Here is a 16,768-nt window from a genome sequence, read left to right as displayed (position 1 = left end):
TGACCTATCAAAGTAGGAAGTGACAGATTAGATCTGAGGCTTTTGAGAAAATTACAAGTTATAGCTTCTTGCATGTTTTCTCCCTTGCAGAATGGAGATCTGAACTATAGAAAGGAGATAGTGAAAAATAAACCAAAATCCATTTGAGTCTTAGACTGTCATAGAGAGCTAACTTTATAAATTAATCATAAGCCTTGAATATCAAAATTGACACAGGGTAAAAAAAGACAAACAACTACAAAAGCAATACTTGCAAAACTGTTTGGTGTAAGTGAAATAAACACCTCATGGGGCGGGGGGGAGGGAAAGGGGGAGAAGGGAGGAGGGAATGAGGGACACGGTAACAAACAGTACAAGCAATGTGTCCAATGCCTAACATATGAAACTGTAACCTCTCTGTACATCAGTTTGATAATAAAAATTTGAAAAAAAATCATAAGCCTTACATATAGTAAGGTGATTAGTATAAAAGCAAACGTAGATTTGAAATAAAGTTAAGACACCTAGAGACTTGGTCCCTTAGATGTTTGGAAATGAGGAGCCAAGATGAAAGATGGCATCTGAATGGGAAGGATTAGTCATAAGAGGAGGATACATTTCCTAAGAGAGTAAGTGGAGAAAGATGTCTAGAATGCTGAGGCTTCTAAGCAACTCATAATTAGAGTGGGAGAATGAAGAAGACAGTACAGTAGAGACAGAAGAAATGTTTAAAGAGAAAGGAACAACACCAGGAAATAATAAACTCTAGAGAAATAATTCATTTTTCATGGAAGTATTTGAGCTTCACAGAGGGTTGGAGTATGTTAACTTCAACTTCTTGACAACCTAATGTAGCATAAATGTGATAATAGCCAATAGTTAAACAAACAAAATGCCATGTGACTTTGGAAGCCTGATCTACCCAATTGCTAATTCCTTGTGGATACCCATGGGCCTTGAAATGTCATGATTGCTTTTCAGAAGTTTTGAAAGCTCAAAATACTTTCATATTTGTCTAATCATCAGTCATTTTCAAGGTAGTGATGTGCTGCTTTCCATGGTTTAAAGACAAAGAGAAAGAATGAGGTAGCTAGCTATCATCATGCTTCCACTCACCATCTCCGGTGGCTTCCCGTCACATTTAGGACAGAAACCAAAATCCCGTAAAGTGCCTTACAGAACCACTCTAGTGTACATTCTAGTTACCCTCAAGTGTAACACTTGATTGTATTTTATGTACATATAGTAGTCATTTGTCTATTTTATATTCTGTCCAAACTGAGCTATTAATTAGCTCCATATGAACCTTGCCAAAATCCAGAAGTATTTAAGTAGAAAGGGAGAGCAAACCAGCTCAGCAGTAGGTAGGTTGTTTATCATTGGTTTTTGTCCACAAATACAACTGAATACACTACAACCTCTCCATCTCATATTTGGAACATAGATGGCTATTAGCTCAATTTCTACTGAGAAAGATCAGGATTACATGAGGTTGAAATGATTACTATCCAGTCATTAGGTATTACTCCAGCCTGTTAAGAAAAGGATTTCCCCCTTTCTCTTGCTGTAACTATCCCAGGCCTCTTGCCACATTGTTTTCTGCTGCTATAACCACCCCTCCTCCCAGCTGCAGCCCCATGAACTGGTCTATCACTCACACCCAGGGTGATCTAAACACATTGCATTTGAAACAAAACAGCCTGGTCTTCCAGGTGTTTTTAAGTTTCATTAGTACGTAGGAGCTGCTTTTCCCTTGTAGTAGGCAGTTTTAATATTGCCAACAACTGTATCCATATGGTGACAGCTAGTGACACTGGTGCTGCCACCAGAGACAGGAAGATTCATCAGAGGCCAGGGGACTGATAATAAGCTCTGAGAGAAAGCAAGGCTGGGAATATGGCCCAGTGGTAGAAATCAAGGCTGTTTTGCCTGAAAGGGAAGATTGGAAGGCTAATCAACTGAGTACTTAGTCATCTACTCAGAACTATTACAGTCTTCTGTGCCCCAGGGACTGAGCTCAGTACTGGCAACATGGTGACCATCCAGAAAGACATTGCATCCCTGAAGGACACCATCTCTCTACTAGAAACACACTTTAGATGACTCAGACTCATTGTACTTCAGTAGATAGTAACATATAGAGAGCCAAGACACCTACCCCAGTCTTACTGGTCAGAGAGAGGTTCCCATACAACTATCACTTTAGACCAAGAGTGAAGAAAGAATAGGGTGGCAGTGGAGAAGTGACAAGAAAATGGCCTGTCCTGTGGCTCTAAGCATCTGGATGCTGTCAGTTAGAGAAGGCTAGTGCTGAGGTCCAATGAGGAAGGGAAGGGGTCAAGGGGACCAGAAGAGAAAAGGTGTGGGAGAATGATGCAACATAGGTCTGATCAGAGGCAGGAGTCCAGGCAGGTAGTGGTGACTCCAGCAAGTGAAGACTGGAGTTAGGGTGATGAAGATTTAAGGCCTGTAAGCCAAACAGAGATGATGGTAAAGGGCAGAGAAAGGAGGTTCATTGTGTTACATGGGCAGCCACAGGAAAAGCAAATTGAACACTTCTACCCATCTTCAGACATCTTCAATATACAGACATAAGGTTTAGGTTTGACTAGACAAAGAACTGGGAAGCAGGGAAAGAAGGATATGCATAATTTTTAAATAGGCCTGTTCCAAGTGTGGCCTGGTTGATGATTATGGTGGGGTTCTAGAGAAATCATTATCACTGTCATCACTTGGAGGGAACGGTGTCGGTTATTAGGTAAACAAGATTTTGTTGCCTGGTGGATGTTTTGTACTAAGGAGAAATTCTGCTGTTCCTTTCCTTTGGGTAGTTGCCTCCATCCTTCTTATAAAGATGCTACTGACCAGTCCCATTCTTCCTGGAACCCAGGGTGATTGCAAAGTAAATGCAGACAGAATGACGTAGAACAAAGACAAATACAAAGTGGAAGCAGAGATGCCAAATTTTGTCCTGCTTTTAGTTAATTCATAGGTTCAAGTAAGGTGTCAGTGCTTTTCAACAAAAGCAGTATAAGTAGCTGTTGTGAAAATATTGCATCTTAGTAAGTTAATAAAGATTAAATTTATTTTTAAATAAATCCTGCTAATAATTCAAAGCACATATTTGAAAATGATTCCCTGTCAAAGATCCATGACATTCAGTAGTTTTCAGAATGTTTACATATCATTTTCCTTCTTTTAGGCTATAAAATTAGAAAATAATAAAGCAGAGCAGTGCAAATGGCTAATATATTGTCTTTTTTAAACCTGAAGTTACAGAATTTTTCTCTCAGAAAATAAAAAAATGACATTGTTTATTTTCACCACCCCACACACCTTCACAAGTGCAAAAAAGGAGAAACACTCCTTGCCATTTTTATTTAAAGGATCATCTTCACGATAGAGGAAGATGTGTTATATGCCTTGGAGATGTTCAGAAATTTCCAAGCCATTTGGCCTGAGAGAACTTTAAATGTGGAATGATTTTAATGTATCCTTAATTCTTTCAAGTAAGAGAAACTGAGCTGAGGTTTGGTCCAGGACAAAATCTGCTTTTGACACTAGAGGAAAATCTATCACATTAATCCTCATGACTCAGAATGCAAAGCTGAGGAACAGACTGCTCAGGATATAAGTATGAGAAGAATTCTTTGTAACAAACTTTATTTTTTTTCTATATATGTGGTGCTGAGGAATTGAACCCAGGGCTTCATGTATACCAGACAAGCACTTTACCATTAGGTCATATTCCCAGGCCTCTAACGAACTTTAAAACAAATGACTTCAGACAGTACCAGGTCTTGGTGTGGAATCATCAGCACTTAAGAAAGTAATTATGCTTGAGAAACATAGATAATTAAATTGGACATAATGCATAAATGTAGAAGAAAACTATAGCTTAACTTTCCTGCTCTAATAATGTGACATACCACATTGAGAAATAGTAGAATTTTTAAATTTTCATCTCACACTAGCACAGAAGAGATGGAGAAGAAAATTATATTGCCAGAAAATGACAGGGTAAATTTGCTAAGGTTGCTATCATATACTGTATTTAAAGCAAAAATCTAATTGCTGTAATTTACCATCTATCTAGATATTAAAACCTTAATGATTTAAAGATTTTAATCATTTGCCTTTTTTTGCTCATAGTGACTTTTTATAGAAGGTACTATGAAAATTTCTATGATTTTTGAGGAGCGCCTATGCATAATTAACATGTTTTAAATATATCATTGTGTTTGCAAAAGTAATAAAATTTCCATGAGTATATCTTTTAGTCGGTTCAATGAAATTCCTGGAACTGCTTTATAATTGCAGAGCCTAATGTGTGAGAACATAGGCTGCTGGGCCCACTTTTTATCCCCTCTACACACATCTAGCACTGTAAAGATCAGGGTAAGCCCCACCCTTCCTTTGGGTTTAGAGAGAGGGTTCTTTTAAGGATCAGAGAAATTTGAAAGACATGATTCTACTGACTTTAGCATGAATTTGCCCCTTAGTCTAGAGAAGTCAGAAGGTAATCATTGAGATAAGCCCTCTTCAAAAGAAAAAAGAAAGAAAGAAAAACATTAAATTGTACTCTGTCCCTTGATTAGAAAAAAGGGTGGGACACAATAGAAGAAAAAAACTAGGATAAAGATGACCACTCTAGGGAGAAACGTGGAGGAAAGAAGATATAGGCTGGAAAATAGCCAAAGGCAAAATTATTTCTCTACTGTGGGTGTGGGAGGCCTTGGGGAAATAAAATCCATTTCTATTTCAACATAACTTAGGGGCTGCATCCAATTGTCTGAACTCTAGGAGAAGCTTGGTAATTTGATGGATTTTGTGCTCCTCATAAGACCAAACTATGATCTTATATACTGGATTACTCATGCGAGTAACTTGGTGATCTAATCCTGTGCATTTATTAAGATATAGTATTATTTCAAAATGAAAGAAGCAATGTATAAATTGGTTTCCTAGGGCTGGGAATGTGGCTTAGTGGTAGAGTACTTGCCTAGCATGCATGAAGCCCTGGGTTCAATTCCTCAGCATCACATAAAACAGAAAATGCCAGAAGTGGCACTATGGCTCAAGAAGTAGAATGTGTTAGCCTCGAGCAAAAGGAAGCCAGGGACAGTGCTCAGGCCCTGAGTTCAAACCCCAGGACTGGCAAAAAATAAATTGGTTTCCTAATCACCTATTCCAGACTAAACGTGCACCACCATTCCATGTGGTCATAGATTCAAGAAGCCAGCTTCCACCTCTTTTTTCCTCTTTACCTCCTTCTCTCTAAATCTGCTCCCTGGATGTGACCTCTAAGACCTGCTCCTTCCCTTGTCTCTCAGTGTGGGCCCTCTGCCTGAGAAGTAACCAAATCTTCATTCTACAGGTGCAAAATTCCCCATTAAGTGGACAGCCCCGGAAGCAGCCCTGTATGGGAGGTTCACAATCAAGTCTGATGTGTGGTCTTTTGGAATCTTACTCACAGAGCTGGTCACCAAAGGAAGAGTGCCATACCCAGGTAAGAGCAGGACCCTTGGAATGGGTCTCAGATGGAACTTCTTCTGATACCCTTAGGGGATATCTCATCCATTTACCTTTCTAGCCCTCAACTCATCATTGTGCTGGGCAGGACTTTGAAAAACACAAACAGGTATATATTTAGCCTGAGAAAAAGCAGAATCAGGAGTCACCGTGGCATCCTGACAAGCAACCACCATGACCTGTGTGCCAGGGTTGATGTAAGGAGCAGCTGGTGTGAATGCTTCAGTTCCCTCGGTGTGTGGAATCTCTCCACTCTCAGTAGGCACATGTGTCACCACTCCCAGAACTCAAGTGCCACTGGCAGAGCCTCTGCCCAAATGGAGTTTACAGACATGTCTGGAAAAAAGAAGGGGAAAAACCCCCACTGTCTTTTGATCACACTGTAGCATTGACCCATGGATTGAACCTGGCAGGAAGATGCAGGGACTTGTTCTCTCTGCAGGCCCCAGCTCCAGATGGCCAGAGAGCAGAAACAGGAAAGGCAATTTAGCTACCATTCTCTGCCTGTTGCTGACAAGTTAAAATAAGGCTATACAGAACCAAGTGTGATGTAAGGGAACTGGAGAGTCTTAAGACGCTAGAACCGATCTGGATTATCAAATGCATGCTCTAAAAAAAAAAAAATGAGTTGAGGTTATCCATGCTTAAACTCATTAATTTAGACGGATGGAGACATAAAGGACACTTGTACCATTTCACCTCCACGCTTTAGTGGTTAAAGTGCAGGGACGATCTGCTTTTTGAAATGTTAAGGACATATTTTTTAGTTACTGCTGAACAAAGAAAGAACAGAGCTCTCCCTCATTCTTGCCTAAAAAAGGGAGAGCTTACAGGAGGGGGAAAAAAACAGCACAGTGATAAAAAATGATAGTGGGGATTAATGAGGAATGTAAGTCTCTTGCAAACCCTGGGCTTGTAATCATATCTTTGCAGTCAGAGGAGCAAGGGAGAGCCGATTAATTTGTAATCCCTTTGTTCACTTTCTAAGATTCTTTCTGGTCATCTTTAGAAAGCACAAGAAATGCATGTAAAGGGGCTGTCCTTCAGGGATTGGTATAGCCTCCAGACCCCTAGGAGAGAGGGTTGGCACCTCAGCAAAATTGACAAGATCTGGTTTGTGACCTTCCCACACTGGGATTTGGAGATGCTGCTGTAAGTCAGGTTGGTTATTGGTGCTGCACCGGTGGTTGCTGCTCCCAGCATGCACAAGTGGGCTGATACTCTGGGAAAGCCAAGAAAGGGTTTAGGAGGGGTAGGGGGGAGCACAGCATGAGTACTTTTGGATTGCTTCTCAAGGGGGAAAATGTGTCAGTCTGGGGATTTTTTTAAGATATAAAGGCACCTCTTTTTTTTATTGTCTACATTTTGAACGATTTCTTCCTGATCCCCTCAGGTTTCTAGTCACCTGATGTGTTAAATGCATTCATGAGAAAGGTTAATATTGTTAGCATTTCTGTGAAGCCTTTCTTTCTAGTAATACAAAACTGCTTTTTTTTTGTTTCTTGAGATCACATACAGAAACCCAGACAAAGAAGAGAAGGTGGGGCCTCAGTGGAGGAAGGCAGGTGTATTTCTGAGACAGAGGCTTTTGTCAGTTTGGGTTTTAGCACTTAGACTAGGATTCATTCACTCAGCATCTCTCCAGTCAATATGAGCTGTGCCAGGCATTCTTTTCCTGGGATACAGTACAAAGAAGACATGAATGCCATCCTGGAGCAATGATGTGTGCCTGCCTCAGGCCAGGGTCTGTTGGAGGTGCTGAATGATAGTACCCCTGTACTCATGGATCTTACCATCTGCTAGCTAGAGCATGCATCAAAATCCAGGAAGAAGTCAGTGTCATTTGTGACATCTTTTTTGTGAAAGGAAGTTCTCCTTTACAGGCAGATTGCTTAAATGTATGCTGTGTGCCCAAACCTTGATTCTCATAATAGAGCTGAGGCACCTACTTCAGATCCCTAAATACTGAGGGCTCTTTTCCCTGAGAATTTTCTGAGCTGGCAAGAGAACTTGAAGTGAGAACTGAGCCCCAATGTATGATGCATCATTATGTCAATGAATCAATCCCCGCCTTTATTTGGTAGTGGCAGTGGAAAGCCAGAACTTGGAAGGCAAATAAGGTTTTTATACATCCAAGAAGCTAGGAGTCGCTAAGCCTGGCACATGGAAAGCACCAGGACATGGGAGGCTGGACCAGTTCAAGGAGCCACAAGAGGGTAGGGAAGAAGAGACAGTATATGAGGTGAAGGCCCTGGAGTCAATTATAAGGGCCTTGTGGGCTGCCATGAGAGACATGAGAGCCCAGCTGGTTGGCAGTGGTAGCCAAGGAGCTGTCAGGGGAAAGGGTGATGTGAGCTGTTCCACCACAGAGAGCCACACAAAAACTGTTCCCAGGTCTATTGTCCTAGTCATAGGCACTTGATTTTTTTTAACTTAGCTATAATCATATTTAATTGGACTTCTGAATGTGACAGAAAATTCTTCTTGAGGGAGAAGCTTTTATGGAGGGATTGCAATTATAGGATTATTATCTTAATGAAGGATAACAATTCCAAGGCACAAACGGTTTCATTAAGCTTCATCCAGATGTCACTGTGGTTGTTGGTGTGGCCAAGTCAGAGTATGCAGTGAGGGCGTATGGCTCTCCTCAACTTCCCCCATCAAGTCTATTGATGTGTCTGTTGATGTGACCCCAGGTAAGATTCCCAGCCCCTATCCATCAAGCACTCCCATTCTACATTTTGACATAGTCATTTCGCAGCTAGTTAGAATACACACTTGAATAATTCATTTTTCAACAATGGTAAGTGATAGTACAATTTTCTTAATTCTTCCATACCTGAGAACAGCTCTCTGATACCCTGTCACATAGAAAAAGGGTACTTTGGCTGGTAATGAGACCTAGAAGTCAAGGAGGAAGAAGTCTTGTGAGTTTTATAAAAAGCTCCCTAGATATTAATGCCCCACACGAAAGTCAGTCCATCAAAGGACATCAGAGAATGAACTCAGAATCCGTGTAGGAGGTGCAACCAAGTGAAGGGCCAATGGCCTGCCAGCCAGATCAATGGACTGATTGGCTAGTTAGTTAACATGGTTTATAAAAGGAATGGGCCAAAGGGAAGGAAAGAAAGACTCTCAAAGCGAAGGAGAGTCTTGATTGGGAGTCGGGGGGGTGGGGGGGGGTCGGGTAATAACGCAAAGATGAAAGCTGTTGCAAGAACAGCTCTGTGCTATCCCTTCCTGCTGGCAGCTTGACCTGAATACATTCGCCAAGCCTGCTTCACCATAAGCCAGTGTTCTGAGTCATTCTTTGCATCTTATACTGATGCACTGTTGTATATGAGAAAGGAAAGCACAAGAGCAGATTTTAGATGGATGTATAAAATCAGTTATGTGTTGTAACCTGTCATTTCACTTTCAAAGCTTCTCAAATCTTTTCTTCTCTGCCTTTCATTCCCACTCCCATGTCAAACTGTCAGCTACTGGGCAGTGGTCTCCTAATGGAGCTTCTACCTCTGGTCCCACCCCTCCTCCACTACCATTCCTCCATTGTTCCTAGCAGAATTGTTGTCCTAGAAAGCACAAACTGGTTATCTCACTCTAGTCCTAGCCAAAAATAGGACTTTGCTTTGCCCAACACATCACTCCAGAGCCATCATTTGGCATGGGCTTTCATCATCAGTGTTTTCTTGCGCTCACTTCACACATACTTACTGATTACCTGCTATCTGCCAAGGGCCGTTCCAGGCCCCCAAGAATAGTGGAAATGCCTAACTCCTCCCCTGTGAACTTCCTTCTTAAGGAGACAGACAGTAAAAAAAGATACACTGAATGTTGACTGTTAGTGATATGTGGGAAGCACATTGAGCAGGAAGGGCAGGAAGCCATTCAGGAGTAGGTGGCAGTGGCAGAGCTTCCTGAGAGATCACTGCAGTCATTGGTGTGAGTGCATACCTGGAGGAAGCCAGGTAGATGTCTAAGAAAAGGAAGGAGTAACTGCTGCAGATTGCAATGGTTCTGCAGAACTGCAGGAGGCCAGTATGGCTGGAGCACAAAGCACAGGTGGGCATGGGTGCATCAGGTAGCATCTTCCAGGTGATTCTTGGTACTCCTGCTTTAATCTTAGAGTGGTGAGAACCAAGTGGCTCTAAGGGAGTAAAGGACAAGATCTAATGTGAGTTCACTCTTGCCACCTACCTCCAAATGGAAGGGGGACACATCATGAGACTTTGGGTTGCTTTGTTTTCTTTTGTTCTTTGAGACAGTCTCACCCTGAGTCCCAAAATGGCCTCAACTCATAATCTTCCTACCTCTGCCACTTGAATAGTATGATTACAATCATGTGCTACCAGGCCTGGCCTGGCCTGACCTGGCCTGGCCTAAAAGACTTCTCTTGAATATGCAAATCTCCCATCTGTCCCAAATCCTTCCAAGACCATCTAAACGTCATCTCCTCTGTGAAGCTTTTCTCGTGTCCAGACCAAATGCATGCCCCCTTCTGCCTGCTTCCAGGAACCCTGGCACATGTCTGCTGAAGTTGCTGTTACATGTCTGTGTTTCCGGGGAGCTCTTCTCTCTTCTAGGGAGACAGAAATTCTTTTTATGTTTTCCCAATTCCAGTGAATAAGACTGAGAAAAACACTAACATTTTGAACCACTATTTTAAATTTATCCCATAACCTACAAAGTCTTTCTATTCTTACTTCATCATCTTTACACATTGATGAAATAGTAATATGCATTTCCCTAGCTCTGGATCAGCCTCTGTCATCAGTTTTTCTGAGAAACTGATGCTGTGATCAAACACCATGTCCTAGCATCAGGAGAGGCAGAATGTCACAGCCATCCTGTGCTCTGGATCTTAACTGAACACTTGCTTTGCGTATTTGGCAAGAGCTGGCAGAGCAGAAATGTTCTCTTAAGCAAATCACATTTACTCCTGCATTTGAAGTAGAAAATCTTTCAGCAAGTGACAGCTGCTTGACTTTCTTGAATCATCTAGTCACTTGATAAGGGCTTAAGGAGGTAAGGGAAATTAGTGAACTAATAGCACCTTCCTTGCAGAATTACAGATCTTATCCAGGCAAGATGGTGCATGCCTATAATCTCAGCTATTTAAGAAACAGAGACCTTCTCTGAAAAACAGACTAAGCCAGAAGGGCTGGAGGTGTGGCTCAGTTGGTAGAATGCTTGCTTCACAAGTGCAAGGCCCTGAGTTTGTTTTTCTTTAAAAAGGGAGGGAGGGAGGGAGGGAGGGAGGGAGAAATATAGATTCTTCGCTGCTCCTCCCTCGCTATCTTGGAACTCTCAACAGTAGACCTATGCCTCCCTGTGCTGAATCCGCTGAGAAGCACCTTTCCATGAGGTAGGAAGAGATTAGCACTCTCCATGCTGGAGCAGGAGCAGGCTTAAACTTCTGACCCTAGCCGAGGTGCAGGGTCTTCTGCCCTCTCTGCCCTGTCCACAATCACTGGCCTTCAGCTCACAGTGTTCCAAGATAGAGTTCTGCCCCGAATGTCCAGTGGTCCTGCTGTCACCAGCCCACAAGGCTTCTTTTAGCCAGTGTGGCACAGGAGCAGGAGAATGGTGTGAGGCCAAAGGCAGTCATGGAGGGACTTTTGCTCCAAACCCAACATTCAGAACCCTGTGCACTTCCTAAGGATCTAGGAAGAAGGAATTGACTGAACAGCAGGGGCCAAGGTGTTCTTGGACTAATTACCACTGAGTTGGGGCCCATGAGGGTGACCTCTAACATGGGCCATCTTCAGGGAGCAGGGCAGGCTGCCCCCATAAAGCTACAAGGGTCAAGGGAATGTGTGCTGAGTCTCTTCCCTGATAGAAGGCTGGAAACAGGGACAGCATGTGGGTACTTTGTGACACCACTGGCTGCGGGGAGACTCTCTCTCCTGGTCTCCATGGCAACCCCATTTAGGGCACCTGGGTGCCAAACTGTTGATGACAAAGCTTCTATCTCTTCCATTTTCCTCTGACCTTCTCCCCACTCAAAACCAGAAAAGAAAGAGAACCATTCCCAGGCATTTTCTTCCCTGTCCACTTTCTGGGCTGCATTTCAATAGAAAGCTGCTCCTCCCTCCCATGTTCCTCAGGATGCCTTCCTGCCGGCCAGGCTCATGGGCCCATCCTTCATGAGCGTGAGCAAAGCCAGTGTCTCAGGAAAAGCACCTAAAAGAAAGGAGGTCACAGCTTTCTTTTCAGCAAAAGCATGGAACTGTCTTGTAAAACCTAAAACCCATCTTTATTGTAGTGGGTAGAGTGAAAACCTATTTTGCTAAAATTCTTAAAATTTTCAGCCAGGTGCCAGTGGCTCATGCCTGTAATGAGGAAACAGATCTAGGGGTTGTGATTCAAAGCCAGCCCAGGCAGAAAAGTCCATGAGACTCTTATCTCCAGTTAACCACCAGAAAACTGGAAGTAGTGCTGTGGCTCAAGTGGTAGTGTGCTAGCCTTGAGTGAAATAGCTCAGGAATGGCACCCAGGCCCTAAGTTCAAATCCCATGACCAACAAAAGAAAAATTCCAAAGTTCTTATAGCATTATAAGAATTTGGGTTAATACATTAACCCAATCCATCTAACTGAGCCCCTGTTTATACAAGAAAAAGCAGCCCATTCCTTGCTAAGTAGGTGGGAAGCCCTGGGCCCCTGGGTCAGCCATGCAGGTTCTGGTCCTCGGCGTGGTTTAGAGAGCCAGTCTCGTTCCACTTGTCATCATCAGCCAAATACAGTGTCAAATATCCCACTTTTCTGGCAAAGCTGTCACTGGTATGTTTCTCCTTGGCCCAGCATTCGGAATTGTTCACATCTGCTCCCCAGGCCTCAGAGGTCTGGGAGAAGGCGGCCTAAGAAGAGAAAGGAGAAGAATGGGCCACAAGGGAGGGGTGCAGACAGGAAAGGGGTGGAGAGAGAAGCTCGTGCATGGGAACAGACAGCGAGGCCCTGCTAGCACCCTGTGTGAGCCCACGTGCAGCCCTGTTCCCTGGCCAGCCCTGTCCAAGAAGCAGGATGCCTGGGGAGATGTGACATGCTGAGCCCCGAGTTGCCAGATATGCTAGGTCAGAGTCTTGGGCCGGGCACTGGAAAAATAGGCTGGACCCAAGTGGCCAATTAAACTTTCCATTGGCAGAGACTGAATTAAGGGTTTTTAAAAGCAGGGTGGGGAAATATTTCCATTTGAGAAGTTTGTTTTTTAATGAAATGAAACATTTACTGACACAAGCTCCACAGACCCACAAGAGAGTGATTAATTAAACTGTGATGCCATGTTGGACAGAGACACTCGGCGCCAGGTTGGAGCAGTAGGGGGCATTGTGGAGGTTGCAGCCTTCAGGCCTTTCCTCCAGTTCCTGGGGCTCTCCACTGTGACAGGGACAAGAGATCCCTACAGGCCCAGGCTCTGTGGTTTCTGAAATATTATGAAACTAGGAAGTCAGCCAAAATATGCAGCAAAGCAAATGCTTCTGCGAATGCGGGTCTGTTAAGTGGTTATCTCTTTCTGACCTTTCCCAGCTGTCTGCCAGTTTCCCCACCTAGCAGCTCCAAGGGCTTCCCCTACTTTCAGCTCCCACCATGAATCCAGAGCTGCAGAGTAGGAGAGAGCTAATTATCTGTAGAAACATCCAGCCAAAGAAGGCCAAGTGAAGGCCCACAGGGCACAGCATACCCCACACTCCCACACCAGCCTCTCCTAAAACAAAGGTTGTTGTCTTGACATACGTGGGCTTGTTTTATAACAGCCAGAGTGAAGACTTGCTTCACACAATAGAAAAATAGATTTACTACCACCAGCATAGACTAAGAAAGCACCCTAAAAGGATTTCCACGGGTGACTGATTGACAAGGCTGTGGTTGACAGCCAGGAAGAGCCAGGATACCCCCAGCTCCAAAAGTCCTGTGTGTCCCCTACCCACAGGGACAGGGTGACACCCTGGACTCAGATCCTTTGACCAGGCTGACCAGGTTCTGTCTAACAGACATAGTATCACAAAAGGGAGAAGAAAAGTGAAGTGCCTGGAGTGTAGCTGGAGGGAATGAGAACTTGCCTCACCTGAGAGTGGTATTTTGAAACCACACAATCAAAAAGGCACCCCAGGAAGCTACTCCCACTGCCCCCCCCATGCCTTCCTAATGCCCTGCAGCCTGTTTCAGCATCAGGCTGCTCCCCAAGAAAGCCTGCAAGGTTTCAATGATAGATGGCCTGCTGAGGTCATCCTAAACACGCACCCCTGGAGACATCCTGTCTACCCATCAAAGTCACCAAACATCAGGGTGCTGTGGGGTCACCAGTCCAGATGCTGTCCAGACATACTGCCATAACAGATCTCAATCGGGTACACCAAGAGCTTGCCCACACTGAGGAACCAGTTTGTGGGATTTGTAAGTGAGGCTTATGGTGGCCATAGATAAGAATCATGGCATAATTTTTTCTCTGCTTTATTCGTGTATTTTTGTCTGCTTGATTGAAGTGTAATTTCCATACAATAAAAGTCATCTGTAAGAACACACCTCAGTGAGTTTCAATGAACACTCACATCAGCACTGGGGTTGCAGACTGCGACCCCACGAGTCAAATCTGGCTCCAGCCTGTTTCGTTTTGTACTTCTTTCAGGGTTGTAAAGAAGACAAAAGGTGTGTGCATCCCATGCAGCTAAAAATGTCTGCTGCTGGCCTGTTGCAGGGAACACATGCTGGCCCTGACACATACCATTTTCCTCACCCCTCAAAGTCCCTTTTGGCCCCTTTGCATGTCCTTCCCACCCCTGGCAACCACAGATCTGCTTTCTATCCTGTCTCTTGTCTTTTCTAGGATTTTATATAAATGAAATCATACGGTATGAGGCCTTTTGTATCTGGCTTCCTTCACTTATAATGCATTTGAGATTCATTATCTGGGTTTTTGCAAATGTGAGTTCTGCATTCCTTTGTTATTTCTGTACAGTATGATACTCCATTAAAGACAAGGTTCAGCTCCTGAGTGGGTTGGGGGCCCTCCCTGTGTTTTAACCATGTGCGGGCACAGGGAAGAGGAAAGGGAAGTCCCGACACAGTGCTCAGGGTCTGGAGCCCAGGAGGGCCAGTTCTCACCACCTCTCTCTTTGCAGGCATGAACAACCGGGAGGTGCTGGAGCAGGTGGAACGCGGCTACAGGATGCCCTGTCCACAGGATTGCCCCATCTCTCTGCACGAGCTCATGATCCACTGCTGGAAAAAGGACCCTGAAGAGCGTCCTACTTTTGAATACTTGCAGGGCTTCCTGGAAGACTACTTTACCGCCACAGAGCCCCAGTATCAACCTGGTGAAAACCTGTGAGAGCTGGGTCTGCAGAGAGACCTTGTCCCAGAGGTCTCCCCACCCCTCCCCATTAGCTTCCAATTCTGTAGCCAGCTGCCCAGGGCAGCGAGAACCGTCCAGGATCAGATTGCATGTGACTCTGAAGCTGACGAACTTCCATGGCCCTCATTAATGACACTTGTCCCCCAAATCCGAACCTCCTCTGTGAAGCATACGAGACAGAACCTTGTTATTTCTCAGACTTTGGAAATGCATTGTATCGATGTTATGTAAAAGGCCAAACCTCTGTTAAGTGTAAATAGTTACTCCAGTGCCAACGATCCTGATCCTCGTGCTTTCCTTTTTTTAAAATGCAAATCCTATGTGATTTTAACTCTGTCTTCACCTGATTCAACTAAAAACAAAGTATTATTTTCCAAAAGTGGCCTCTTTGTCTAAAACAATAAAATTTTTTTTCATGTTTTAACAAAAAACAATCAAGACAGGTGTTTGGGTTCTTTTTCTTTTTTTATAAATATGGATTACATATATATATGCATACATATATATATATATATGTCCCTGTACATATGCCATCTGGGTGCTAATGTGGAGGCCATGGCCAGCCTGGGCCATGAAGCTGTGGACAGAGGAAGTTCTGACTGCAAAACCTCATCACAGCATTGGAGGTATTTTGAAAGCCAGTGCCCTTTTTTTTTGGCTTTTGCAAAGCACGGTTTTTTGTTTGTTTTAATTTGTATTGTATCTTCTTTTTCTTTTTGGTTTATGACTATACCTGTTGATCTGCAGTGTAGATGGTCATTACTCTGACTCTTTTCAGAAACTCCTGAGCTGAGTTCATATGTTCTATTACCAGTATTTGCTCTAACTTAACTGCCATTGATTCCCAAAAGGTAAAAATGAGTGTATTTAAGCAAGTAAACAGCCAATCCTAGTAAGAGAAATGGGAAATGGATGCCACACAAACTTCTTGTATAAAAATATGAATGCTGAAATGTTTCTAATGTTTTTTTGTTATTTCATAAATCTTGTAACGGTATCTAAAACCCACAGCATTGTAGTTATGGCTACCTACTAAACTTTCTCATGCAACTAAAAATTATGGGGAATGTGGGGGGGGGGCGGTGGTTATACATGTCCCATTGTAAAATAAGTGTTTTAAATGTCCTGTACTGCTAATGAATGACTATATGTCCAAGAGTTCGCCAGTGGAGTAACTATGCACTATTTACAATTCATAGGGATGCACAAAAAGAGTATTACATTTTTAGTTGCTATTTGTACCAACCTTGAATGACATGTGTTTAACAACAACAAATCAAAAATCCTTTTTCTATTGAGTTTTTAATACTGAGTAGCAACTCTGAAGTCTTAATTCTTTTTTGTTGTGATTTATTTGTGAGTTTTACATTTTTAAATTGTTTAACTTTCTTAATTCAGTAATTAAAAAGAGAGCATTTTACATTTGAAAAAAAATTGTTCATTTGTTTAAATTACCAAAGGTACTCTGGTAGTTCTGTGACATATCTGTCCCACACCAGATGGTGAGGAGTCACCTGATGAATTTAGCCATTGTGCAGTATTTCCGAATGACAGAGATGTTCAGAACATCTGGAGACCCCTCCACCCCAAAAGGCTAGGCAATAGTCTAGCTAATTCAGAGGACTGTTAAAGCATGACTATGTGTACCTTAACGTTTTAATTTTTAATCTGACATGTTCTCTAAATGGAATGTGCTGTGCCCAGCTTGTAGAAGAACAAGACCATTAGAAAGTCTTGTCCTGGAATCAATCACCCTATTTCCATGTGTTCCTCCACTTTTCCAACAAAGACAGCCTGGTGTGGTAAAAAGGCTATGGTGGACTCAGGCTAGCTGTCTGGCCCTGGCTCTGCCAGCACTCAGCTGCAAGACCTAGAGTGACCATGTGACATCCCACCTGGTGACTGGC

At 43.3% G+C, this 16,768-nt stretch overlaps 1 protein-coding gene across 3 annotated transcripts in view; it reads left to right on the top strand.

Annotated features, from left to right (window-relative positions):
• The window catches only part of Fyn (FYN proto-oncogene, Src family tyrosine kinase), a 206,250-nt gene extending 190,951 nt beyond the window's left edge, over positions 1–15,299 (top strand). For all 3 annotated transcript variants that reach the window (XM_048353931.1, XM_048353929.1, XM_048353930.1), the window contains 2 exons: positions 5,357–5,488; positions 14,629–15,299. In XM_048353931.1, coding sequence (XP_048209888.1) covers positions 5,357–5,488; positions 14,629–14,837 — 341 coding nt within the window. In that variant the 3' untranslated portion in view covers positions 14,838–15,299. The remainder of the gene's footprint in view (positions 1–5,356; positions 5,489–14,628) is intronic.
• The last annotated feature ends 1,469 nt before the right edge of the window (positions 15,300–16,768 follow it).

Source organism: Perognathus longimembris, chromosome 9 (genome assembly GCF_023159225.1).
Source record: "Perognathus longimembris pacificus isolate PPM17 chromosome 9, ASM2315922v1, whole genome shotgun sequence".
Classification (NCBI taxonomy): domain Eukaryota; kingdom Metazoa; phylum Chordata; class Mammalia; order Rodentia; family Heteromyidae; genus Perognathus; species Perognathus longimembris.
Note: the sequence above shows the minus strand (reverse complement) of the source record. Positions and strands in the feature narration are given on the sequence as shown.